This window comes from Drosophila busckii, chromosome 3L (assembly GCF_011750605.1).
Source record: "Drosophila busckii strain San Diego stock center, stock number 13000-0081.31 chromosome 3L, ASM1175060v1, whole genome shotgun sequence".
In the NCBI taxonomy this organism is placed as follows: Eukaryota; Metazoa; Arthropoda; class Insecta; order Diptera; family Drosophilidae; genus Drosophila; species Drosophila busckii.
Genome location: NC_046606.1, coordinates 16858107 through 16885830, shown reverse-complemented (window position 1 = coordinate 16885830; position 27724 = coordinate 16858107). Strand labels below are relative to the sequence as shown.

Below are 27724 nucleotides of genomic sequence, written 5' to 3'. Positions count from 1 at the left end.
CCGCTTGCCGTCCTTGTCGCCACGCTTGGCTTTGGCCTCCGCATGTGTTGCTGCTGCTGCTGCTGCTGCTGCTATTTGCAATTGCTCTTGTTGTTGTATCCTTGACATTTAGCTAAGCGTCTCGTCTCGCTTCGCCTCGCCTCGCCTCGCTTTGCAATGCTTCGGGGTACGCTCGCCCAACCGGAAGTGAATTCTTAGCCATGCCTGCCGCCCACCCAAGCGTATAACTCTTAGCTTGCTTAGCTAGCTAGTGGTATTTTTTTCTTCTTTTTTTTTGGTGTGCGCTAGTGGTGACAAAGCTGTCACAAGAGTGAGCAAGGCTAACTCAAATAGAAAGAGAGAGAGAGAGAGCAACATAGAGAGAGAGAACTTGATTTTGGCTACGCTGCGGGCGCCCAAATTTCTAGTTGCCACACGAGCCACACATACTACACACCCACACGCTCTCTATCTCGCTCTTGCTGTCTCTCTCTCTGTCTCTCTTGCGCTCTACGCACAGTGGTAAACCAAATAGAATTTTGATTTAGTTCGAAAAACTAATTTTCGCAATTTATCTTGCGCTGTGTATTTTTTTTGTCATGCTTGTTATTTTTTTTTCGTTAGCCTCTCACTTTCGTTCGCAGCTGTTGCTGATTGCATTTCATTTTATTATACACATTTGGGCATATGCTTGGGGATTAAATACATTTCCAGCTGCATGGCTGTCTGTGTGTGTGTGTCTGTCTGTCTGTGTGTGTGTGTGCTAATGCTAATGGCTGCTTTGGGCTCTGCGAATTTGTTTTATTTCATTCGCCATGCATCAGCAGCTTATAATTAGATATAGTTATATACTGTGTATGTGTGTTAGTGTGTGTGAGCCAAATGTGTCATGCAAATGCGTTTTTTGTGCTCTTGGGGCCAAAGCGCAAATTGTAACTCAATTTGGGTAATTTAATACAAATAATATATGCAAATGATCCACATAAAATTCCAAGGGAATGTTAAAAAATATTTTTCAGCATCAGTCTGGCAACTTAAACAGCTGCAATTGCATTTAATAATATTAAATAAATGTGCTTGCTCTTATGAATATGAAAGCTCAAGGCAGCAGCTGCTTCACACACACACACACACACACACACACACACACACACAGAAGTTGGCAGGCCTACGCAATTTGCTGATAATGTCAAAGAGAGAAAATATTCCATCAAAGCAACGCGTAGTAAATTCTAAGGCCGCAAAAAGTTGCACAAACGTGCGCTTCCTCTTCATGTTAATTAGGTGCGGCAAACATGCGCACACACACACACATACACACACATAGAGGATTTTGAATGACGCATTTGACGCCCACGCAGCAGCCGAAGCCAATGTACAATGGAAATAAATGTAAAAAGCTAAAATGAAATAAAAAAAAGAACAGAAATTACTTTAGCTTTTGCTTTTGTTGTTCGATGTAAGCATTGAACAACAGTTTTATTAATTGACTGTCAGCAGCATGTTGGAAAAAGTGTGTAGCGTGTGTTGGAGCGAGACAGCTGCACATTTGGCTAGAAAAAAGCTGCTTTTCTTGCTGCTAGCTAAAATTAAAGTGTAGGCTGGCAATTTAGCATTACTTTGCAGTTACTTGTAACTAACTGTGCATGTTGTTGCATGTTCATTATATTAGCCTTCAATGCCAGTCGGCGCTGCTTTGACATTGGCCACGGTATCGGCCTCGGCCTCGAGCTGCCTCTTGCCACTTGCCACACTTGTGGCTGCTCAACAAGTTGCTGTTGCGTCCAGCTGGACGACATGCCTCAGCTGCTTCTTATTACTTGTGCCACGTTTATTTGTTGCCGGCATTCAATCAACGACGACAGCAGCAGCCAACCAACGATTGCACCTCCTACTCCTCATCAACAGCATCAAAGTCTTCCTGTGTAGAGCGCTGCTTACACTTCGTCTGGCGTCGGGTCCTGCGCCTGTGCCTCTGCCTGTTATCCCGCCAAAGCGGCTTGGCGAGCCGAGCACGCAGTCAGTTACCAACTGACATCGTTTCGAGCATAAAGTGCGTGCGGCAAATCAAAAAATAAATATATAAAGAAATCACAGAGAGTGAGCGAATCAGAGAGTGAGAGAGAGAGCGAGCAAGTGAGACTCAACCGCAGCGCATAAAGCTATATCCAATTGCTTTAAGCAGCTGCTGTGTGTGTGTGCGTATGTGTGAGTGTGCTTTAAATACATAAAAGAAACTACAAAAAAATCGCGTAAAATTTGACAAATTTATTTATGCATATTTGAATTATATTTGCCTTGCTTGACACTTGATTAAAAAAGTTGGCAAAACACAAAAAAAAAAAAAGAGCAGCATAAGAAACTTTAGTGCACAGTGGCTGTTGCTGCTGTTGTTGTTGCCACATGTAGCAGCAACATATGGTAAATGGCATTCACGTTGAATGTTTGTTGAGCTTGGCTGGGCTTGGAACGTTGCCACCTTGTCCACCTGGCTGGCTCGTCAATATTGATTTTTGTATGATTGTTATTTATTTTTCATTTTTACAATGCCTCAGCACACACACACACACACAAACGAACACGAACACACACAGATTGATCTTTGATATATGAGCGCTTGCCATATGTTGGCGCTTGCTTCGCATGTATGCGTGTGTGTGTGTTAGTGACAGCTGTTGCCTCATTTATTATGTGTGCAGCTTGAATTAACAATTATCATTTAAAATTATATTCTTTATAGCAAGCTTTGTGTTTGCAAGCAATTAAATAATTCATCAAAAAAAGCCAAGCAAACAAACTTAAATTGTAAAATTTATTTATTCAACAACTGAAACGATTTAAGTTTACTCATTAAGGTAAGTTTAAAATAAATTATGCAAACTTGTTGCACAACCACCACCACCCCCCACCACCCTCTTGTCCTTGCTCTTGACTGCTAAGCAACTAATCAAAGCCTGCAAAGTAAACAATTCAAGTCGCTCAAGTTTTGTTTTTTGCGCCAACCTCAAGTTACAACCGCAAATGCCAAAATTTCGTAGTCAGCTGTAAATATAATAACAATAAGCAGCTGCAAAGCGGAAATCAAATATTAAGCACAGCAAGCAACCAACCCCCTCAAAACTAAAGCAACCCACTCGGCAATCCCCTCAAAAGTCGTGCAAAGTTTCGGGCCCAAAAATCGCACAACAAAACTTGTGAAATTACTTTCAAAATTGTTGCAAATACTTGAGGCAATAACAACAACAACAACGGCAAACAAATAATGAGCATTGAACACAACGACAATTTGCAATGTGGGCGTGGCCGCAACAAAACAAAATCAAATGCAAAAAGCCGCTCATAAGCAGCGGCTTCGCTCTTGGCCATAACTATAAAGACGCCGTAACTTTGGCAAATGGCAAATGGCAAACGGCATTGGAAAATGTGATTTCACCCCCCGCCCCACCCAACACTTGAATGGGGTTAAGCAGTCGGCGAGGCAAACTTTAGCTGCGAGCTAAAGCATAAAAAATTCCCAGACACAAACACACAATGGAGCTAAGCTCAGGAATTCTTTTGGCTTGGAATTGTGGCAGCTGAAAATATTTTCAAGAGCATCGCTGCTTTTGTAATTTGCCAGCAGCTCCCCACCATGATTAAGACACTCTTGAGTGCCCGCGGGTGGGGGCGGCGCACACACAGCTGAAATTAATTGTCATCATAAAATTATGCACACACCTTCGCTGTTGATGCAACAACAACAAAAGCAAAAGCAAAAAAAAATACTTGCAGACAAGTTTGAAGTGCGTAATAAATGTTTACGCAAATTGCCCCCCAAGGCTAACTTTAGATATAACTATGTGTAGGTGTTGCATGTGGCAAGTGGCAAGTGGCATGCGTTTTGCAGTGCTTGCGCGCACAGTTAACTAGCCAAAATAATTGTGGATAATAGTTGAAAGTTTAACAGTTTGCGAGCAAAAGTTTTCTATTTGCTTTTTTCTATTTTTTTTTTTTTTTTTGCTATGTGGCTGGGACTGCGCGTTGGCTAATGAGCTAAGAAATGTGCAAACAGCAACACCTAGCAACACCTCAAATTCCAATGCAGCTGCATAATGCACTGAGAGAAATGGGAATTTGAATTCAAAAACGATTCATTAAAATGTGTGTTTAATTTTGCTTAGGATTATTAATTTATTAATTTAATTTGACTATTAACTGATAACAAAAATAATCTAAAATATTTAAAAATTATCTTTGACTTAAGTGTTGCCTGCAAACTCAATTTGAATTTTGCTTATATTTCAAAAGAATTGCAAAGATTATTTTTATTATTTTTAATCATATTCATTTTATTATCGTGCAAAATCAATTAGTTAACTTTTCACTTAAAAATAATCGCACCAACGATTGTTAGTTGCAAGTTGTTAGTAAAGTTGCCATAGAATATTTAACTCAGTTCATTCTTGGGCGTATCAGCATTTTGACTGTCTTAAGGGACTTGCAATCGACCATAGTGCTCAAACTACAATTAACTTCAGCGCCATAATACGGAGCATTCAAATCACTGCCAACAAATGAAACAATATTAAATTAAATTCTAAAAAATACAGCGAAACTTACATTTGTGCACAAGGGCCGAACCACCAAGCACTATAACGTTGTCGAGCACAGTTAGATTCATTATCCCGATCATGTGTGGCAAATTGAAAATTTTCATGCGCTCTTAACCAATCCTTATTGCCATTGCCCGTCATATTGCCCAAAGGCAGTAGTCGATAGCCGTCAGCCTCGTTTGCTATTTGGAAATGATCGTAGCGCGCATAGATCACTGCTCCATTGAATCTCTCCATATAGATAAATAGCTCATGTGGGGTCTCATTAGTAAGCAGATGAATGTGCTCAAGGCCGAGGAAGAAATCGCCGTTTGACAAACCAAATCCATTACGATAAGTGATCCAATTCCTGTAGAAATTCTCTATACCATTTATCCTTTGTTGGATAACAATCCAACCTAGACCAGCAATCGTATTTTCGCATAGTACATCCAGTGCCTTTAGACCAGCAACTTGTATCTTATGCATACCCGGACTAAGACCAAAGGGTAAACAACTTTTAGGCAATACTGCAACCTCCTCTTTAGCTGCCAATTCCGTTAGTCGCGCCTCACATTTCTCAAGTTCTTCAGTTTTGTTTTGCACTTGTTGAACTAACAATTTAATTTGTACTTGCATATTTTGCAGTTGAAGTTGATTAATAATTTGCTGCTGAAATTCATTTGTTTTCTTCAATTCATTTAATTGAATTAGCCGCTCCTCATATACCGCTATTAATTTATCCTTATCGCTAAAAGTTGCAGAGCTTCTGTTTAATTGCCAAGTACATTTAGATTATGGAAATGCAACAGCAGCGGCTTAAAGAGTTGAGTGAGTTGAGCGTAGCTCTCAGCATGCTCAGTTTGCTAAGTAGAAAGTTTTGAGTTAAAACATAAATAACTGAATACTTTACATGCTTACCAGATCGATGTTCACAGCATTTGTGGCATTTGAAGCAAAAGCTAAAGCCAAAATGAAAAGCGTGGCCAAGTTCATTTCAAAGCACTTTACTGTACAGCACCTAAAACTTAAATGAAACTGCGAATTTCTTTCCAGAATTTAAATCAAAACTGAGCTGCTGATAGTATAAAAACTTGGAACTTAGTCTAGTTTTAATTCCTAGAGTGCTTGTGATAAGGAACTCTTATCGCCATTAACAGTATTTAAAATAAAAGCTAAAGCTAAAATCAAAAACGTTGTCAAATTCTGCACAGCAACTAAAACTTAAGTGAAATTGCGAATTTCTTTCTATAATGCCAATTCAAATCAAAACTGAGCTACTTATATAGATCTAATAATAGTGTAAGACTTTCTTCCTAGAATATTTGTGATAAGCTTCTAGGAACTCTTATCGCAATCTGAAAGTCAAAGTTGAAGCTTTTGCGCTTGTGCCTGGTCAGTGATAGCTTCATTAGCTTTTAAGCTCTAATAACTAAGATGTTGCAAGTCGTTGCACGTTGTGCTGCCGCGTGCCTCATTAAGAGGCAGACAAGCGCAAATATTTTCAATATAAGTACACTTCATCTTCTGCTGCTGCTGCTGCTTCTTCTTCTTCTTCTGCTTGGCTTTACCTGTCTTTATGACTAAGACTTTTATTTCGTAGAATTTTTTAATGGCGAGTTTGAAAAGCAAACTTCAGACTGCAAACTTCAGACTGCAAACTTCAGACTTGCCCAATAACAAACTCTCTTTCGCTCTCTCTCGCTCTCTCTCTCTCTATCGCTCGCTCTCTTTCGCTCTGTTTGTTAGCTAGTGGAATTACTCGGAGCTCTGTTGCAGCATAATTAAAGAGACATTTGGCACGTACGCGAACTTAATGATATTTACAACAAAAGCGTCCACAGGACACGTTGTCCTGTCCTCTGAGCTGAGCTGAGCTGTCCAGACTGCCACACAACTGAATGTGTCGTCTGCTCTTTCTTCTTTTCTCTCTCTCTCTCTCTCTCTCTGTGGCTCCCGACTGAATTTTTAGGCACCTTCTGCCTTTGGCTGTGTTTTGCTTTTGGCATTTTTCGCTTGCGAAAATTAAGAAATTCCTGCAGGATAATTGCGTCGCGTGCGTCTTGCATACGTGCCTCTGCCACGGGCTCTCTCTCACTCTCTTTCTATATATATCTCTTACTCCATTTTGCGCTGCTGCTTTTAATTCGTGGCAAATATTTTGCACATAATATTGAAGCAGCAAAAGTTTTCTCGCAGCTTCTTCAAGTTGCAGCTTTTGGCAAACTTTCGTGCCACACACGCACACACACAGCCATGTCTCGAGGGCAGTTCACTAAGTTGCGCTTGCGATTGTTTTTGTTGCTGTTGCACAGGTGCAGGTTGCAAGTTGCAGTTGCAGCAACAGCCGCTGGGCTGCAACTTTTATTTTATAGCCCAGCTCTTGCAAATAGATATACATATATGTGTGTGTGTGTGTGTGTGTGTGTGTGCGTGTGTGTGTGTGGCAAGCCTTTCGGCAAGTTTTTGGAGCTCACTCACTCGCTTCGCTGGCGCTGGCAACACATGACAGCGCACCCAACGTGGCTGCAACTTATACGCTGTCAAAATATATATACTATATATATATATATAAATGTGTGTATGTGTGTGTGTGTGTCTGTAGGGCCTCCATTTACTGCGGTTTCTCTTCTAGCTGAACACGATTTTTGAATTAATGCATAAAGTGCAAATTGTGAGTGTGGCAAGAGTCTTGCCCTCTTTCTCTTATTTTATGGCCATTGAGCTTGCAGCCAAATTGAAATTAAATGTTTGCCAACACACACACACACACACACACACAGTTGGATGCCGAATTTGTTGGCTGGCAAGTGACAAAAGTGTGAGAGAGAAATGTTTGCCCTTTGAATAAATCTAAGCAAAACGTGACTCGCACTATATTTTCTCATTCTATCTGCAATTTGAGTTGCCAGCTTGGGGAAAATGCTGCGTTTCATCTGCTGCGAGAGCCTTTCACACTTTATGAATGTTATTGAGCTGTAGGGTCTCGTTATAGCTAACAATCAACTGAAGACATTTCCCTAAGCTAAGCCAGCGCTGCTCAGCTCAGCTCTGCTCCACTCGCTTCGTTTTCAATTTAGTTTTAAGCGTGGCAAGAAGCAGGCAGCGGGCAACGGGCAACGGGCAACGGCCCAAGTCCCAATTGACAAGACGCTTTGCACTTTAGCTCTGGCAATGGGAAATTCAAAACTCTTCGCACAACTGCAGCAGCAGCAGCAGCGGTGGCGGCAAGAGACCAAAACGCAGCTGCAGACATATTCAATTATGACATTTTCCATAGACAGTGACACTGAGGGGAGCACAGAGGGGCGAGCGAACAACACTTCATCAAACAAAGTGTCAACAAAGTTAAACGAGAAACTGCAGCGACAACTCAACTCACTCGCTCTCTCTCTCTCTTTCTCTCACTCTCTTCGTCTCTTCAAGTAAAAATTCATATAATACCCATGACACACGCAACACGCGCAGGTCAAGGGGAGGGTGGGGAGGGGTGTGTAGCTAGCACTTCCTTTAGCCTCTCTCATTGGCATTGCAACTGGAGCTCCCACGCGCCGCTTTTTGTTACACTTCCTGCTCGTTTCGTGGTTCCCGCCACTTGCCACTTGCCACTTGCCACTGTTTGGTTCTTTTTTTCTTTTTCGGGTTATTGCAACAAGAAACGCACACTCGTAATTTCAAAACAAATATGAATGTCAAACGTGACTGAAATGCAGAAAGCATAAGACAAACAACAAATATGTAGACTGGACTGCATGGACGGGCAGAGGGACAAACAGACAGACAGACAAGCGTGAAGGGAAGAGCAGTTCATCTTGTTTTTTGACATACCCTTTGAATGGATGTGGGGGTTGTTGTATATTAAACTTAAAACTAAAAACTATTCTTAAAATTGCTTATAAAAAAAGAAAACAAAGCAATTTCCGTACCCCAATAAGCAAAATAAAAACAGAAACCTAAGCAACAACCAATTTACTCACTTTTTTAACTAGAAATAAAAATTTGTTAACCTAATTTATGTTTTTTATTTAATATATATTTATTTCAAAATTTAATTTGTACACAAAATCATTATATGTGTTTTTATAATACATAAAATAATAATATCAATATTAATATAATATATATAGTAAACAAAATAATAAAAAAAAATTGCTAAAGCCCAAAAATAATAAAATTAGTTAAACTAATATTATTGTATTTAAAAATTAATATTTAATCAATTTGCTATGCAACATTTAATAAGTAGTAAAAGTTTAGCTATGACCACAAATATATTCTAAAAATAAATTAAAATTTAATTAAATTTGAAGCTGCAAATCTTTAAACTCTAATAATTTATAGAGAGATTTCTCATCATAGCATTTCTAAGGTATTTGATATTCAACCTTTTGTCAGTTGTGCTTCTCTTATTGCTTTTTCGCTTTTTGTGTGTGTGTGCGTTTCTCAATTTGAGTGCTTGCATAGTTGTCAGAGCTCTATATGATGGCGAGGCAAGAATTCCAAAGTTTTTGTTCGACATTTAACAGTCATTGTCACTGTCACCAACGTGCGTGCAACTCTATAGAGCTACAACCCCCAGTATCTGCCTCTCTCTCTCTCTCTCTCTCTCTCTCTCTAGTTGCAAACAAAGCGCACAAATGTATGCAGCGCGGCGTTTATAGCTCTGCATATTGGTTGGGGTCTGTATGAGAATTGCCAGTGTGGATTTGTTTTTCTTTTCTTTTTTTTCGGGCATTCATTTCATAACAATGAAAATGCAATGCGTGATGTTGTTGTTGTTGTTTTATGCGTAAACACAAACAGCAACGCATACTATATAGTTAGAAGTCTAGTCTCACCTTTGTCAGCAAAAGTCAAATCGAGTTGGCTGCTCATTAATATTCCATGACTCGAGCTCCGAGCGTGTGAGATTCTTTTCATAGTTTGGGCTTCTTTTTTTTTTGTAGTTTACCAAACAACAGCAACTTGTCAACTTTTCGCACGTTCTCCCTGCTAAACACCCACTACCCTCTATCGCATTCCCATTCGGTTTGGGAAGGGAAGGGGGGGTGTGAGGCGTTTTTTGTTGTGCGTCATGAATTGTTAATATTTATGTGCGAGAGACACTATCAATCATCAATCTTTGTGCCTGACTTGTGTGCGTTTGGCAACATCAATCAATATTTGCATTTCCATATAGCATACAGTTCCATATATAAGTATCGATACATAGTTGCCGCCCTATATATTTTGCTTGCTTATTAAACTCGAAAGTTTTGCAAGTCGAGATTTGTGCGTTGGCTTTTGTTTCATATTTCGCATTTGACAAATTGTTATGCGCGCACTTCTAACGATGAGAGCCTGTCAATTATATAGCTCTCGATTGATAAATGAACTAACTATAGTGCATATTTTATAATTGAATTTCTTTTGCTCTACTTACAGGTAAGTGCAAACTTAAAGCTATGCCCACTTGACTCTACAGCAGTAAGTAACAAACCTTGAGCTGCCTAAGCCTTTAATCAGACAGCGGCTAACGACAGGCTGCTTAATTATTAAAGCTACTAGAGCTGCAGGAGCGTATTAAGCTAGAGCGAGATAGCAGTAGCTGCTGCTGCTACGTTTTGTTTGCCTGCCACTTAATCGGCTCAAAGTTAACTAACAAAAAAGAAAAGAGAAAAATGTAAAAAATAAGAATGCAGAGCAGAAAGGAATTTTTATGCAAACATATATATATTTACCTATATAGGCAGCCTGACAGGTGTATAGACTCGCTGGGGGTGGGGGTGGGGGGTTGACTGCCAAGCTTGTGGCACATTTTAATTGGCAATTTTGTCAGAAGGACTAAAAAGTAGCTGACAGGCAGTCGAGGCGAGGACCCCCTGCTGTCCTTAGAGCTGCTGTTTGCTCGCTCGCTCTCTTCTCTTCACTCGCTCTCTCTCTCTCTTTGTCTGTCTGTGTGTGTGTTTGTAACACAATAAGCTCCCCAATGTTGACGCGACATGAAACATGTCTGCCCTTAGAGTACGTGCGCTGAAGGCGTGCAACCAAATGGGCGTGGCACCAACAGCAGCAGCAGCAGCAGCCGTTGCGTTCCTTTTGCTTTTTAGCGCTACAAAGAAGGAAAAAATGTCAACCGCTGTCCCTGTCCCTGTCCCTGTCCCTCCCTCTCATCCCAGCATGTGAGCATAAACAAACACTTGTCTGCCTAACGGTATAAGCCTCACCCCCTCCTTCCCTCCCTCGCTTGCCCTCCCTAGTTGCTTGTTATATGCGCGCCCACGCGTTGCCGTCATCGTAAAACGAAAATTGACACTTTTAACAAGTCGAGCACCAAAAAAAAAAGCAAAAAAAACGAAAAAGTTAAAAAACCTGTCGAGAGCTTTAACCCGAAAAAGCGGCAGCAACAACGTTAAGTGGCATGCCGCTTAGTCAAAGGCACAACAAAAGGCTGCCACGCACGTCCCTTGCCCCCGCCCTTTACTCCCGCTGCGTAGTTTGCCAATTTACGCGCAGCGCAAACAATTTCTGGCTTTCATTCTTTTTTTCTTTTTTGGGTTTTTGGCTGGCGCGCTGCTTTTGATTTTTTGGTTGCTTAGAGCTTGTTTAGAAATTAGAAAAGTTGACAACAACAAAGCGACAGAGAGCAAAGAGCAGGCAGCAATAACTAATGTCAATATTTTGGCAGCTGACCCGCTGCTGCTGCAGCAGCATCGCTTAAGCATGACTAAGCTCGCAGCTGTATATTGCGCATACGCCAGGTTGAACGCTTTTATCAGCAGCGAGCGCAGCTCATTTCCTTTACACACACATCAGTGTTGTCTTTTTTTTTCTCTGTTTTTTGTGTGTAATTTTAGCCAGTCTCAAAAATTAAACAGTTCAGCAAGCGAACGCGTTCATAAATCACTTTTTTCTCTCTCTCTCTCTCTTGTTTGCACTCACTGTGATCAAATTCAGATTTGCTGTCAACCAAAACTGTTGGCCATGCATGCGTGTGTGTGTGTGTGTTGCCTCAAGTTGCACGTCATCCAGCCAGACCGCTGTCCACACCTAACACACAAGCCCACCCCCACCCCCTCCCAACTCAGTTCAGCTCGTATCATTTTACATTGCATTACGTTCTGACTGTTGGTTGACTTTAGTGCTTCGTTCTTATAAGCGAGCGAGCTTATTGTTCCCAACAGTTGGGCATTGAATTTATGAAAATTGCAACTGCCCCAATGATTTATGAGCGTGCGCTCATTTTAATGGGCGCTGAATTTAATGCTTTTCTTTTTGTCACATTAAATGAAATGAAATTCGATTTAGGTTTTCATTTTCTCTCTGTGTGTGTGTGTAGCTAGGGAAACATTTGAAGTAGGCAATTTTTTTTAATGAGATTTTCCAGCCTTGCGTGTCTTGAGGCAAATTTAACGCTTCAATAAACTTTAAGCCAGCCTAGCACATTTTCCAAAGTATATATGAGAACATTAAGTTATCAATTTTATGTGCATGTGCATAAATCAAAGTATTGCTTAGGCTAAAATTATATGAAATTAATGCGCAGCATCCAAATTTGTGGCTGGCTCCGCCTTTCAGTGTCCATTATGTTATGTTGGCTGTCCATTAATGAACATGAATTCATGCTTATGTTATCATTAAATCGAAGGACACACACACACACACACACAGTTAGAAGCGTGTTGTTATTAACACTCAAACTAAAGTCAAGCGTGTGTGTGCGTGTGTGTCATAGAGATAAGCAAATGCTCTTCACTCAGCCATGAACAGATTTACTGTGGATTGCCCACACCTCAAAACAGCCACAAGGCAAAGGCTCCACTAACAGTTTTAAACGCTTGCTCTAAGTAAACTAAATACTTTGGCATTGACTTGAGTTTGGCCTTGAATTCTCAGCAACTTGGCAACAAAACTCAACCCAACCAACTACGCAGCTAATGCAATTCCATTTATAGCAATAGATTGCAGAAGAGATAAAAGTGAACTGCTTAGATTTTTTACATTATTATATCAATAATAACGCAATATTTATTTGCTGAAATGCAAAATCTAGCGACAAGGCTTAAGACAAAGCTTATGCTCAGCTAAATCCAATTCGATTGGAAAGTGCTAAGAGCAACTATTCCGCTTATTCCAACTAAAAATGATAAATGGCATTCTCTATTCATCGCGCTTATCATCAAATATTTGAAACAACATTATCTTAGTGCTTACACCCACAAATTTATGTATACAATTTAAAATTTCCTGCACAGTCTTGCTTATCGCTGTGGCTTTATGCCAAAGGCACTAGCATATCATTTCCCAAAAAAAAAGAGCACAAATCGATAGGCAAAGAGCGAGACTCACAGACTTTGTGTGGATAAGCGAACAACGCCCACAAAATGTAAATGTAAAACATTTCAAAATTAGATACGAGCGTACTGCGAACTAACTGTAGTTGCTTTAGCAGCGATTTGACTTATCAACGCAACTCTAACGATAAATAAATCTCAACCACCCACTCAGTCCACGTTTTGTTGTTTCGCATGCGAATAACTGTGATTTCCATATTGTCAACTGTCTTGTACTTTTTTTTTGCGTTATTATCGCTGCTTGTTTTTATTTCGTTGTGCTGAACGCATATGATAACGACATTTGCCTGTGTGTGTGCAAATTCACATGTGTGTGTTTATTTTTAGCCAATTGCCTTTAAATGCAAATGCTGGCGCGTCTGACGTCAGGTGAAAGCATTAGACAAACAGTTACAATCTATAAAAGCAATTTCCAGTGCGTGGCTTCTTGCTCTGGAAATCTTAACATATGTAGTAGCTATGCTGATTTTCATTGAACAACAAACAATTTAACTTTGGGTAACTCAAGCGCTTCTCTCTGTAAAGCAAATTTTATTTACATTATGAAAATATCCAGGGTATCTTTAGCGTTGGCACTGCCTCTTACTTATCACGCGCATGGAACGTGTAAATTTCAAACTGACATTTCGCATTCGAACGCGCTTAATATGAGTTATAAATGGATTTGCGCATTATTATCGATAACAGTGGCACAAACTAAGTAGAAACAGAAATCAAAGCAAAAATTACATGCAAAATACGTAAATCTGTTATGACAGTTCACATGCGATTTATGTTGAGTCAAATTTACTGTTGGATTTAATGTCCACACGTTATCCCCCTGTGGTAAAAGTACGCCCCCTCTGTTTTTCATACATTACTGTTGCCATGGAGCAGTTTGGCATCGCCGAATGCGAATCACATATGCTCTATAATATATTTTTATTATATTTTCGAAAAAGAAAACAAAATCCAATAAATAAACCTCCATATCTTAATCAAAGCTGAATGGCATCCTATGAAATATAATATTTTGTATATACCCCTATAATTATAGAAATTTTGAGTAGTTACATTTTTGTCTATTCTTGATTAAATCTTAAGCAAACAGCCAATCTATTAATTAATTATAATTTTTATAATTCGATTTTGCGAACTTTAATTGCACTCAAATTTCAATAGACTCTTGCCCTTGTAGTGTATTGAATGATCAAAGGGTATTAAATAAGAACAAAAAGACATAGAAGAACATAAAAACCAACAATATTGTGTGCTTGTCATTAACAGTTTTATCATTTTGACTCTAATAAAAATCGCTTATTTATTTATACAGCACACACACACGCACAGATACATACATATGTACAGATATATATTAATACTCCAATGTTTGCTTATTTATTTGGCTACACATTTATATTTATTTCCGTTTTGCGATAATTTTGCGACGACATCGACAACAACAACAATTGGCGATTGACAAGCAAGCAGCATGCAATAAATGTATGTGTGTGCGTGCGCGAGTGTGTATGTGTGTGTGTGTGTGTGCTGTTATGTGGGCTGCTGCGGGTTAAGCACAGCGAACGGTCAGCCAAGCCCTAAAGCGTGCCTGCTCCTCCAACTCTCGCTCGCCTTGGCAATGAAGCCGCACAAATTGATGAGTCGCCGTCGCTGTCGCAGTCGCTGTTGACTGCGAAATTAAACGTGCTGCCTACATAAGCATGCATGTGTGTGTGAGTGAGTGAGATGAAGTACATAGAACTGATAAGAAATGCTTGTAACGACGACGATGATGATGATGTTGGGGCGAAGCAAAAGAAACTAATAACGAGCATTTAATTTCTTGACAACCTGTAAAAGAAATACTACGAATGAAATGATGTGTATGCCATAAAAATGGATAAACGACAAGAGCAAAGGATAACCGCAATTGCTGACGTTGACTTTGCCTTAGAACAATTGTACAAACAAAGCTCAAAGCTAAAGCAGCGAGCCCCAAAGCAAAAGCAGCTGAGAATTCTACAGACCGACAGCGACAGCGCTGCCTATTACTGTAATCGAACATAGCGACGACGACGTCGACGCCGGCTGATAATTCTTAACGCCTTCACACCCAGCAACAAAAACGACAGCGATGGCAGCAGAGCACCAGCATAAAATTGCGGGCGCGCAGCAGGGCGGGCAGATGCTGTGGTTCGATAAAACGGCAAAGTGACGTCGGCAGCAGCAGCAGCAGCAATATAAACGCCCCCCTCGCTTGTTCGCTCTTTGCACACTGGGACGCTGAGACTGGGACTTGGGTATGCGCTCATCCCCTGCTCATGCTCATGGGCATGTGTAGTGTGTATGTATTTTCCATATGGGCGCATTTATACGCATTCGTTTTCAATTGAAAATTCCGTACCTCTCTCTCTCTCTCTGTGTGTGTTTGGGAGTGAACCTTCCCCTGCTTTGTCACTGCCTCTCAAATACTGTTTGACGCCCTATCAGTTGGTCGTTTGTTTTGCTATTATCGTTGCTTTAGCTGGTCTTATTCTATGCCTTTGCTCTTCGACTGCCTCCCGCATATTTGCAATTTTCTTTGTTGTTATTTGTTTTCTCAATTTTTATCAGCTGATATTTGGTGCGCTGTGCGCTGCTCTCAACTCTTGAAATTGCCATTTTCCATTGAAAATTGCTTTCGTTTGGTGTTGCTCGCATTTCTTTTATTATTGTACATCATTTGTATTATTTTGCATTACTTTATCTTTATCAAATTTTCTTGATTTGCTTTGTTTCTTTACGCTCATGATAAGCTCTTCCCAAAGCAAAGTCCGTTAGGTTCTTATCTTGATTACTGTTGTTTGCTAAAAAGAAAAATTCGCAAGGGTTGACAATCTTTCTTTTTAAGGGGATCCACAAAAACGGAACTAACGAAGCTTTAAGTTGTAATGCCACGCCCTGTTATCTGCTTCCTTCATTAAACTCATTAATCATTGAACCGAAAAGTAAACAATTTAAAGGCCAGACTGTCGCTGGAAATTACCAGAATACTCTTGGGAACAGGTTTTCTTTTTTGTTTTTGCACTCTTCGTGACGAATAATCGTTTGATTTTCTATTGAAATTGTTATACTTTCTAAATAAAATTTGATGCCCCACATTATAATAAATTCAACCTAATAGTCATAAGCCGCGATGTCTCGGACTTGCTTGCAACTATTTTCAAGTCTATAGTTTAACAACAATAAGAAACAAGCATCATTATTTTTGTTTAATGATTTATGTTTACGAGCTGCAAGCATACAAAGTACGAATAACGGCAAAAATAGTATACGCAAAAATTGGCAACGTCAACGTTAGGCGCCGCCAGCTGATGGCCAACAACAACAACAACAACAACAACAAAAGCAGCAAATATAAATTATAAAAAATTGTGTCCGAGTTGAGATGAGATGGGCGCTGCTGCCAATCTGTGGGAGCCAAAACGACGACGAGTGCTTCAAATTTGTTTCTCACGCGCAGCGCCGTTCACTGCGCCAAATGCCAAGAAACCACTTGTTTCGAGTTGAGGCGCTTGTTATTGCTGCTTTTTGCTTTTTGTCGAAAATCAAACACACGAATGGGATGGGAGAGCAGAAGGTGGGCTGAAATCATGACAAAAATGACGCCAGCCAGCCGACGACGGCAATTATCGCCATTTTACACGCGAATGTGAGAGCGGCTGCAAAATTGATGAATGAAGTAATAATTGCCACAATATGCTCAATTCTTGCTCCACTGTGCAAATTTACTATGTTACTGTTTTTCTCTTTTGGGTGGTGGCGGCGGCGGCGGCGGCAGCGCAGCGGCGACAAAAGCAAAAACAACAATGGCTCTGCTACTGCGGTTGAGTCAGACAACAACGGCGTTGACGTCAACGCAACTCCCTCGCGCTCTCACACTTTTGCTTTTTGCTGTCTTTGGAGCTCTCTGACTTTGGCGCTGAGCGATAAAAACACAAAAACACCCTCGCCGCCTATGAATGGGCAGTCAGTGGGAGCGAGAAGCCGGCACTGTTAAGAAATTTGGCTCACAGCTGTTTGTCGCATCGACAAATTGTAAAAGCATATTTTAAGAATTTCCTCATGTCATTATTATCAACTCAAGCGGGCTATTAATCCAATTATAATTCAAGCAAAAATTCCAATTCGTTATCAGCAAAGCGTTTACATTTTATGTTATTCATACATTACTCACAAACCGCCCACGGATAAAACTGGATAACAATAACAGACACTGAGTTGGCCCAGTGGCGCAAACATACATTACAGAATGGAGAGAAGTATAGCAAGAAAGCCATAACAGTCGCGGCAAATGTAATGCCGGTACTTGTTTAGCAGTCCGTCACTGGGTCTGTTTGGATAAGAGCGGTGAAAGTCAAGAGAGAGTTACAACAAATGAGCGACTGCTCATACAAGCACCAACATGTTTGAAGCATAATCGCCTCTCATTCTAGCCAATTCCAAAAGCTATTGCTGCACTGCTTGCACACAAATTTTGTCTGATCTGTGTCAGATCTCTCGCTCTAACAGTGTTCGAACTTCGCCTCTGCTCACTCGCACCTTATACTTGTGCTTATACTTGAACAGAAATCTTATACTATTTTGAATTCTGTTTTGTAGCCGAAAGGTCGTGTGTACGCGGGTGCGGGTGATTCTCAAAAGTAACTGAAGAAAGTCGGCATATTTGTTTTGACAATTTTCCTATGCCACTTTAATTTGTTCGTTGAAAATTTCTAAATTATATTTATATGGTGTTCGTTGATTGTTTTGTGCGCGTGCTTTCTTTCAGCTACAAGCAAAGAAATTAAATTTCATATAGCATTTTTGATATTTATTGTGATCAGCTGGTCTGGAACTGAAACTAACAAAATAATAATACCGACTGTCAGTGTCACTGTGCAATTTCGATTTACAATTTGTGATTCGTTTGTTTTCATTGCGCGGCCGACAAAATTAAATTAAATATATACACACATTCGCATATAAAGCAAAAAAAAAGAAATAATAATAACTAAAGCGCTTGCCAAACTGTGTTTTGCCGTCTCTCGCTCTCTCTCTGTCATTCGCCGCTGCTTAACTGTGTGTGTATTTGTGTGTTTGTGCTTGTGCTTAAACTTAAAGCTGACGTCGTCATCCGTATTGCAAAAATTATACATTTTAGCGCAAAGTTAAAAGGTTTTGTGGAATTATTAATATCGTTTGTGTGGAGTGGATCTAGCGCTTGATTTGTTATCTCAGCAGCAGCAACAACAACAACGTACGTATAACTTGTCTTGTCATTGTGTTTGTGTGTACATATGTTTGCAAATAAATACGTATAGTATAAAAATAGCAATAGAAAGTTATTAAAGCGGTGTGCAAAAAAATACTCATACATACATACGCACATAATTTTTAATGCACAGCAGCCAAAAACGAGAAAATAATAAAAGTCTGAAAAACAAAGCAAGCAAAGTCAAGAAAAATAGTTAAAGCTTCTTCACGTCTCAGCGTTTGCCGCTCTCTGCCAAAAGCAAACGCAAAAGGCAAAAGTTTGTAAACAGCCGAAAGCTTTGTACGCCGCATACGGGCAGCTGTGTGTGCAAAAAAAAAAAGTAATCTCGCTCTCGCGTGTGTGTGTCTCTGCCTGTGTGTGTGAGTGTGCAATAGAAAAAGTGAAGAAGCAGCAGCAGCCACAGCGGCAAAAAGCAAAGACAAACCTGACGGCCTATCCAGCAGCTGTCAAACACAAATAAAAGCAAACAAAGTAAATAAAAGCAATTTCTTTATATTGCGCCTAAAGGGCTCTAGCTTTAAGTACAAAGACAACCCTCGCTGCGCCCCACAGACTCCCCTCCACCCCAAGCTAAGCCCAATGCGTGTGTTTTTGCAAAGACACTAGAAAAATATATGAGCTCAACTATTTGATGTGCGTGTGCCGCTCTCAATTGTCTTTTTATGCTATTTTTTTTTTGCTCATGCATAGTTGTTATTGTTGTTCGCTACGCTCTTTTGCATTTGCGCCCACACACCCAAATTCGCTGGCGGCGGCCATAATAAAGTTCAATGTCTGCCACACAACAACAACAACAGCAGCAAGCGTAATAAAGAAAACAAAAATTTTGCCGAAATACATTTGTATAAAATTTATTGCTTTTGTTTTATGCTTTTTACTTATTTTGCCACAGCTTTAGTGTATTAGTGTGTGTGTGTGTTTTTGCAATTTTCATTTTATTTGCTAAGCTGCTTTTAGTTTAGTTCTCTTTTTGTTTGTAGTTTCTTAATTGCGGCTTTAACTGTTTGTCAAATGCCAAGCGTCAAAAATAAGACAATGCCTGAATGAGTGAAAGAGATGGCAGCATAGATGTTTTTTTTTGATTAGCGGCATTTGTTGAAATGCTATTGGGACAGTATTTTTTTTTGCTTTAGCTAATCAGCTGATTTTTTGTGCGTGCGCGTGTACCGCGATTGAGCTTAAAACTTAATTTCTTATATTTTTGGATTTTGTAGTCTTTCTCTCTCACTCTCTCTCTCTCTCTCTGTATGTCTTTCACTTACTCTATACAATTTGCATTTCTAGGCTTACCAGTGGGTTAATCAGCTCAGCACTTTTGAGGTTAGTACTAAGTATTTAGAAACGAAAGAATTGCAAAAATCTGGCAAATACCATTCGACATCTATAAAAATAACATGAAATGAAATTATAAATTCAACAAAAAGTTATTATGAGCTCATAGCACAAACGTTACTGATTAGTCAAACCAAAGAGTGCACTAAACCAGACTCTGCATATGTATGTGTGTGTGTGTGTATACATAGAGATATGTATGAATGTATTTGTGTATAAGTTCTGTGTTTGCCAGCACAGACTAGATATCGCACTGCGGCAGTCGAGCGAGCGAGAGACAAACAGAGAAAGAGAGAGCGGGAGAGCAAACAGCGTGACATGCAGCAACTGATTAGCTTAACACCCTCTTGGCCCCCTTGCTCTTTTTTTTTTTTGTTGTTGCTGAAGTCCAAGGTTAACTCTTCTCTTTCGTTTCATTTCATTTCATTTTTTTTTTTTTGTGTTTTTTGTTTGTTATTCACGCGATTATTTCGGTATCGCGTCACTGCCGCCGCTTCTACTTGTTCTACAATCTAGTTGTACATTTTATTGTTTAGTAGTATTCGCAACCCTTGGCCAAAAAAATTGCTTAGCATGTAAAGCAGGTGGCAGAGGGGGGAGGTGCTCAACTTTCTCTGGGCGAAACGCAACTAAAGTTGCAGTCATTGCACCCTTTTGTTGCTACGTCTGAATTTATAATGTTTTCCATCTCACTCGCACTCGCACAACAATAAAAGCAAGCAGAGCAACCTCCCTTAAGGGCAAACGCCTTTGTCTTATTTTCGGTAACAAAGTAAAAGCTGTAAAAAGTCCTAAGAAATATAAAAACTTCTAAACGTGTACGAATTGCAAATACGCTTTTGATAAGCAGCAGCCACTTTAATGTTGTTTCATCAATATATATAAAAATATATAGAATTTATTAAATATGTTTTTAAAGAGCATTCAAAAAGTCGCGCTATGTGCATAAATAAATTCAAAGGCAGCTTGGCTTTCCGTCTTGGTTTATCTTCTTTTAACGCTTTGGTTTTTATTCAGGTTTTTTTATATCCTGACCGTTGCTTTTATGTTCGGTGCGCAATTTTTGATTTACATATACACACACACACACACACACACACAGCTGTGTACTTGTATTTATTTTTGGCAGCGTGTGTTACCTTTTCTTTTTCTTATTTGCGTGAGGCGGCAACTTCCTGGACTTGCCACAGGATATATAACAATTTGTTAGCAAAAGTTGTAACACAGACACACACACAGCTCGAGAGAGCGAGCGACCATAACAGCGCATTGAAAATGGCGCCTGTTTGTTGTTGCTGTTGTTTGCGTAGTACGTGCTTAAAAATGCAAATCCAACAAGAAAATAAATATAAAACATGCATACGTATGTGTGTGTGTGTGTGTGTGTGTGTGAGTGTGTGGGTGTCTGAATATTGAACAGAACTCACACACGTATTGCCAGCAAATAAAGAAAAGCCAAACGAGCTTTTCCTCTTTAGTTTTTGCCTCTCTCAGATATAACAAAAGGTCTTCCAAAAATTTGAAATCCAATATTTGCAACTAATTGAAAAGGGTCTTGGCCATGGTTTAAATATCAAATGTTAGTGCTAAAATTATTTAGATAACTTCATTGTGCTGTCCTCGCTTTGTTAACAAAATAAAATATCAAATTTAGTTGTATACATATGTTGAACAAAAAGCGCAAGATTAGATTAAGCATAATTTAAGATAAAAGCAGAAACAAAAAACTTTGCAGTGCTCTAACTATGAATTTTAACTAAACTAAAATAATAATACATAATGGTGATTTCCCAGAATTGAACTTGCAAACCAAGCGAGCGACTGTGGCAATTTCTAATCAGCAAATACAATTCTATTGTAGCTATGCGGCACGTTCAGCAACAATAAAAACAACAGAGAAAACTAAAAATAATAGCAAATAAGGCAGTCAGCAGACACGATAACTAGTTTCCACACAAGCTGTGTGTGTGTGTGTGTGCCAAGCTATGACTGTTACCAGAGAGAGAGAGAGAGAGAGAGAGAGAGAGAGAGAGTCAGACATTGCTTATCAGTAAAATTGCGACAACAACAGCTGAACTTAAAAATTATGTCAACTGTTTTCATACATAGAAATGTATATAGAAGTGTGCGCTCAGTTCAGTTTGTCATCGAGGCATATATTACGTTAAATTGAAACTGAATAATCAACAAACATGGAGGGACAACAACAGCAACGACCAGGCACCGGCATCTCCAACAATATCGACACGATCAAGTGACGCAGACTTCTGATAGGAATAGGGGTAATGGCTAATGATTCAGCTTTGTGGAATTACAGCGAGTTGGCAATATTTGCGCAAAAATGTTTAGCAACAAGTTGCAGCAGAAAAACTGATTAAATATGTATGTGCCTGTATGTGTGTGTGTCTGTGTGTGTGTGCGTAATAGGAAACTTATCATAAAGTTAATTTTATTTGTTTACAGTTTTAACAGCTTACATTAAAGAGCTTACGGCTTAGCATGATTCATTTTGAGTCTCTCTAGTCTCTGCTTTTGCTTGCAGGTGTTTTTTTTTTTATGACACTCTTTGTTGCCCTTTCACACCTGCCCCTGCCACTGCCTCTTGGCTTGTTGTTGTGGCACAAGAGCTTAAGTGCCCACGCAGCTGCAAGCAACGAGAAGTTACGCAAAGAAAAACTTAGTACAGGTCAATTTATTTGCAGCTGTTGAGTTTTTTCATTTTAAAACAACACAGCAAGAAAAGCTGTAGACAGAGAGACAGAGAGATAGTGAGAGAGAGAGAGAGTCAGGTCACATGTGTTAGATTACGCTTGTGGCTTTAGTTTGTCATAGTTGCTGTTGCTGTTGTTGTGGTTGCAATTAACGTAGGCGTCTGTTTCGACTCTTTCTATGCGCTGGGGACGCATTTGTTTGGCTCATGCGGCACATGCGGCGTATGAGTGATAAGGCCCTTTTGGTTTGGGGCATGCATTTTATGTTGGTTTTATGGCTGCTGCAATGACTTGCTATGCATTTGTCTAATTGTTTTTATGGCTTTAAGCTAACTGGCCACAGCTCATGCTAAAGTTGCTTATTTTGGCATCAATGAGCTTAAAGGTTAAGGCATTTCAAGCTGCTGCTGCTGCTGCTAATGTTGCACATTAGCTCGTGTGTAAACTTATTTTTCGCATTAACATAGCTCGAGTTTCCCATAGCCCCCAAACCACTTTTCTAATTTGCTGCTGCTCACCCACTGAGCTGCGGCTGGCCAAGAAAACCACTTAGAAGCCCAGAGTGTCTCTGTGTGTGTGTGAGCCAGCAACATTTTTTGGGTTTATTTTATGTCTGTGTGCTTGACTTGACGGGCTTTCAAATAACTTTGGAGTTGGACGTTATAGTATGTTGATTGAAGAGAGAGCGGGCGACTGAGACTGACACAGACTCAGAGATAGGTGTGACACGCACACACACACACACACACTAATACATACATATGGGCATGTGTCAAAAGAAAAGCGTTTGTTTTCTTCTTTTATTTTCATACATTCATATATATTTTTTTTTCAGCTTGCAAATTAAATTTAAATACCCGCATTTTCATGCTAACACAAGAGTCAGAACGGGGGGAGGGCAGAGTGGCCTAATGTATGCGTGTGTGTGTGTGTGTGTATTTAAGAGGCTACTGTTACTTTATTGTTGTTGCCAGAGCCCAACGTGTTGTCTTTTGTCAATTTGCCAAAGCTGCTGACAATGTCTGTGTGTGTGTGTGTGTGTTAAGTGTGATGTATGTGTGTGTGTGTTGAGTGCCCTAAAAGCTACCCCACCCGCTTGCTCGCCGCTCTTCCTCTTGCCTCTGCTACTCTATGGGCTCCATGTCTATCAGTTAAGTGTTACTTCCGCTCTGCACGCATGTATGTGTATGTGTGTGTAACTGTGTGTGCGAGTCATTCAACGCTGGTTTCATTCATTATTCAAGCACACACGCTGCCAAGCAGTGCATAGCAAAAATTTCAAGTATGAGAGAGAGAGAGAGAGAAAAGCCGTGAAGAAATTATAATTATAAAATTCTTGGTCTCTCTTTGAAATATTTAATTTACACGCCGTCTCTAATTAAAGCCAGCTAAATTCTAACTGTAATTCTCTCTATTTGGCCTCAGCACGTTCTGCCGCTTTATTTGATTTATTTATCATATTTCTTTAGCCCTAATGTCACATAAATTATTTGCACTTTGCAGCAAAAATATTCTTTGCGCCGTGATTAGTGTTCATTGCTAATGTGGCAACGTTGTTAAATATCACGCGTCATATATCAACATGCATATGCGGATATATATCTATATATATATATCGTGAGTGAGTGCTGCTCTCTGTCTCGCTCTCATATGTAATAAGTGTTTGCCATATATCATCATCATCAGCTCTGTGGGTCAAAGCGTAACGTAACGTAACGAAACGAAACTAAACGGAACCCTCTGCTAATCACCTGGCTCTGCCCCCCCAAACATGACATTCACCATTTTTATGGCCATTGAGAGAGCAACAGAGAGACAGAGAGAGAGAGAGAGAGAGAGAGAGAGGGGCTGGCTGAGTTGACGTAATTATAACAAATTAGTTGTAGAGCTAGTTGGGGGTTTGACTAGCACACACAGATTAAAAGATTGTCAATTGTTTTAGTACACATGCATTAATTGCATTCACTTGTAATTAAAGTTATACAATTAACTGGAATACAAAAGAAAATGCAACCACTTATAGGAGCTCTTTAAATTGAATTCCAATTCGTGCGGTAAATTTGAGTTTTTAATGCAATTGTTCAATGCTATTGATAAAATTTGGGAATACAAATTCAAAGTCATACAAATTACTAACAAGCTCTTTAAATTTAATGTGCGTTAAATTTGAATTGCACTTGCATAAAACTATCGATACTATCGATAAGCTTTGGTAATTCAATTACGCACAAAGCAAAACTTTCTGCTTCCTCATAAAAATCAAAGTGTGTGTGCTCTTGTACTTTAAGCCAGCTCATTCTCAGGCCCATGGACTCTCTGGCACTCGCAAACACAATTTACTAATTGGCTGCCAATCAGGAGCTCTTAACCTTTTAAGGGGAATGCTAGCGAAATGACTTGATAATTGGACATGCTCAATTATGGCTGCCAACGCCGAGACATAGATTGATACCTGGGCCGACTAATGGGAGGAGGCGTCGCTCTCTTTCGCATTCGCCTAGGCTCTTAGCTAATTAATCCAACTCATCAACACGGGGGATATTAAAAAATGCAAATGTCAGCAGCGTTGCTTGCAGCTGAAGCGGAAGCCGAAGCTGAAGCTGCATCTGACCTTTGATTGGGATAGAGTAAAAGGACTAAAGGATAGCAGAGCAGGCCAATCAGTTATATCAGCAGCAGCAGCAGCGCTCATCAGTTGCGCTCGCTTTTCTTCTCTTCTCTGCTCTGCTCTGCTCTCTCCCGCGCACTCTTTATCTATTAATATTCCATTTCCTGCTAAAAGCTTCAATTAAAATCTTATTTATGTGCATTTTGCTGGCTGTTGTTGCCCTCCCTTGATGCCACACACACATCACAACAATACACAGAGTGGTCTCAAGCTGGGCTGAACAACAAACCTGTTACCTGTTAGCCAGTCAACCCCTCAAGCTGCCGCCCGCCACCCACAAAGTTCCCATCGAAAGTTGTGGAATTTCGTATGAAATTCGCGTACGCTCTCTCCCTCTCCCTCTCTCTCTATGTCTCTCCCCGCAGCATTGGCAACTAATCGCACTAAAATGTTTTTAGTGTTTCAGCAACAATTCGATGTTCGCTCTCACTCATTCTCATTGTGTGTTGCCTTCTCTGTTGCATTGTTCTATGTTTATCTCTCATACTTTAGTTTGTTATCTATAAATTATGTTGGACGAAAAATCACAGATAAAAACATGAGCAATATTTATTACATTGATAGAGAGGTTGAGTGCAGAAGAGAGAGAGAGAGAGAGAAAGGCAATTAACAGTTAAGTGATTATTAGGAAATTTATCGTTAACGTTTTGTTGACATACAAGTTAATTTATATACGCGAGTTATTATTAGTCCAAGCCATAAATTCAACTGATTAAAGATTATAGAATTTACAGATATAGACGCACGTAAATTCAGTAAACACAATTTGAATTTGAATTCTTTTGTGTATTTATTTTTATTTACATTTTGCTGTGGGGTTAGCTCCCACGGGGACATGCGAGTCAGTCAACCTTGTCACGGTCACGCACCCACTCGTACTCGCAGTCGCTTCTGCTTTTAGCTAAGGCAGCCAGACATAGTCGACAACAGTTGGGTTCAATAGCTTCTCGACTTGATTCGCCTTGCGCCGCGCCCAGTTCTTTCCTTTGTAGACACTCTCTTGACTCATCGCGCATTATTATCTGCTGCCACTCTCTCTCCCACTCTCCCACTTTCTGTATTTTCCCCCGCTTTATGCTTTTCATGCAGTTGTTGTTATTTTGTATTTTCTGCAAGAGTCGGTCGCCCACTCAATTGAGTTATCGTCTTTAATTCAATAAAAATTATTGCATTTTATTGCTGGCGACAGTCGCCAAGTGGCTCAGTGTCCTCCCTCCCTCTCCCTCCTCCCTTGCAACATATTTATAAATGCCACATATTTGCGTATCACGGCAAGTTCAAGTACTTGCCAAGTAGTCGACCGTACGCAGCTGTTTCCGCTCGTCAAGTGTAACTGTATCTCTCTCTCTCTCTCTCTCTCTCTCTCTCTCGAATTTAAATGCCACAAGCCCCACTACAGATGCCGCCTACGCTCAGTTAAGTTACTTTTGCTTTCTATATGGCTCAAGTGCTGTGATTTAAGCGCAAAAGTTTGGTTTGATTGGGCGGGCGGGCCGTCTAGGGTTAAGACACGTAGTGGGCCCAAAACAAATACAATTGGCAGCCATTTTAGAAACCCTTTGGGCAATCAGCTGTTGATTAGGCAGGGTGTGTTTTTACTTTTTTCCAAGTAATTCCAAGTAAAAAATTCACTCATAAAATATGTAAATTTTGTTTCAAGGGTTGCAAAAAGTTTGCCGAGCTATGTCTATATTTATATAATTTTTTTTTCTGTTTGTAAGCGAGAAACTCTCATAAATAAATATTTGAAATATTTAATAATAAATAAACAATAAAGTATGAAAAATAAATTTACCATAATAAGCACAATTGTTTTCATTTGAACACACAGAGTGGTAAATTAATTGAATTTATACACACACACACATACAGATGTATATATATATAAATATATGCTTTTGCTTTAAACGCATTTTTATTTTTTCTGCACAATTGCGCTAAAAATAGCGCACGAATGTTTGGAATTTGGCACAATAAAAAAAATATGTATTTAAAATATAAATAAATAATGTCGGCGACTGTTTTGCAATTAATTTGAGTGAAAGCAATGCGTGTGCAGATGTCGAGAACATGTTATAATTAAATAATTTATGCTGCCAAATTGTGTGTGCACTAAGCTTAAAAATATATATTTTAAAAACTGTTGCTAATTTATATTTCATCTTTCTGTATCTTTGCAGGTAAGCGTCAATAAATCAAATTAACAAACAAAAGCGATTGAGCTTTCGAGTATTGTAAGTTGTATGAAACATTTAATGTGTCGGTTGTGTTTATTAATAAAAGATTAGCAAATCTTATCAATCAAAGCCCAAAGAGTTGAAGACATTGAATGTCAAGGCGCGAATACAAGGTCAAGTTCAATGCACTGTCCAAAATTTTGCTCTTCGATAAGCGTATTTGTTTATAAATAATTTGATGTCAAAGAAAATTTACAATTTGAATTACAAAATTAAAAGAGAGAGCGCATGGCTTTGAAAAATGTCAGCTACCCATTTTTGCTTATTGATGGCGGCTGACATGCAAATATTTGATAGCTATTTCAATTTGTTGGCTGTTGTTGTAAAAATAACGCATACGCAGCGTGGATCAAATCCCACCCTTAGCTGCCGCTGCTGCTGCTGCGTCATGGCGCTAATAATCCGAAATTCATGTGCCCACGCGCAGAGCAATCAGCTCCAACCCTCCCCCAGCCCCAATTTGCACATGACTTGCGTCAATTATGCGCTTTTTGCCAATGGCAAATTCATGGTTAAACTCCCAGTGTTAGTATCAGTCCGTTCGCTCGTGTTATCAGAGCTGCCAAGATTTCCTGTCAGCCCTCGAGGAAGGTAAGCTGGCTTTCTCTATCTATCAGC

General features: G+C 39.7%; 1 protein-coding gene across 18 annotated transcripts in view; it reads left to right on the top strand.

Annotated features, from left to right (window-relative positions):
• The window catches only part of LOC108599575 (protein alan shepard), a 122957-nt gene that overhangs the window by 81950 nt on the left and 13283 nt on the right, over positions 1–27724 (top strand). For 14 of the 18 annotated variants that reach the window (XR_001915150.1, XM_017986508.1, XM_017986506.1 and 11 more), the window contains one exon: positions 19443–19478. The exons of 3 other annotated variants lie outside the window; for them this stretch is intronic. Coding sequence is in view for 13 of the 15 variants with exons in the window: in XM_017986508.1 (XP_017841997.1) it covers positions 19443–19478 (36 nt within the window). In the remaining 2 variants the exon portion in view is untranslated. Of the gene's footprint in view, positions 1–17526; positions 18141–19442; positions 19479–27724 lie in introns of those variants that run through there. One more of the 18 variants, XM_017986516.1, reaches the window with a different exon arrangement.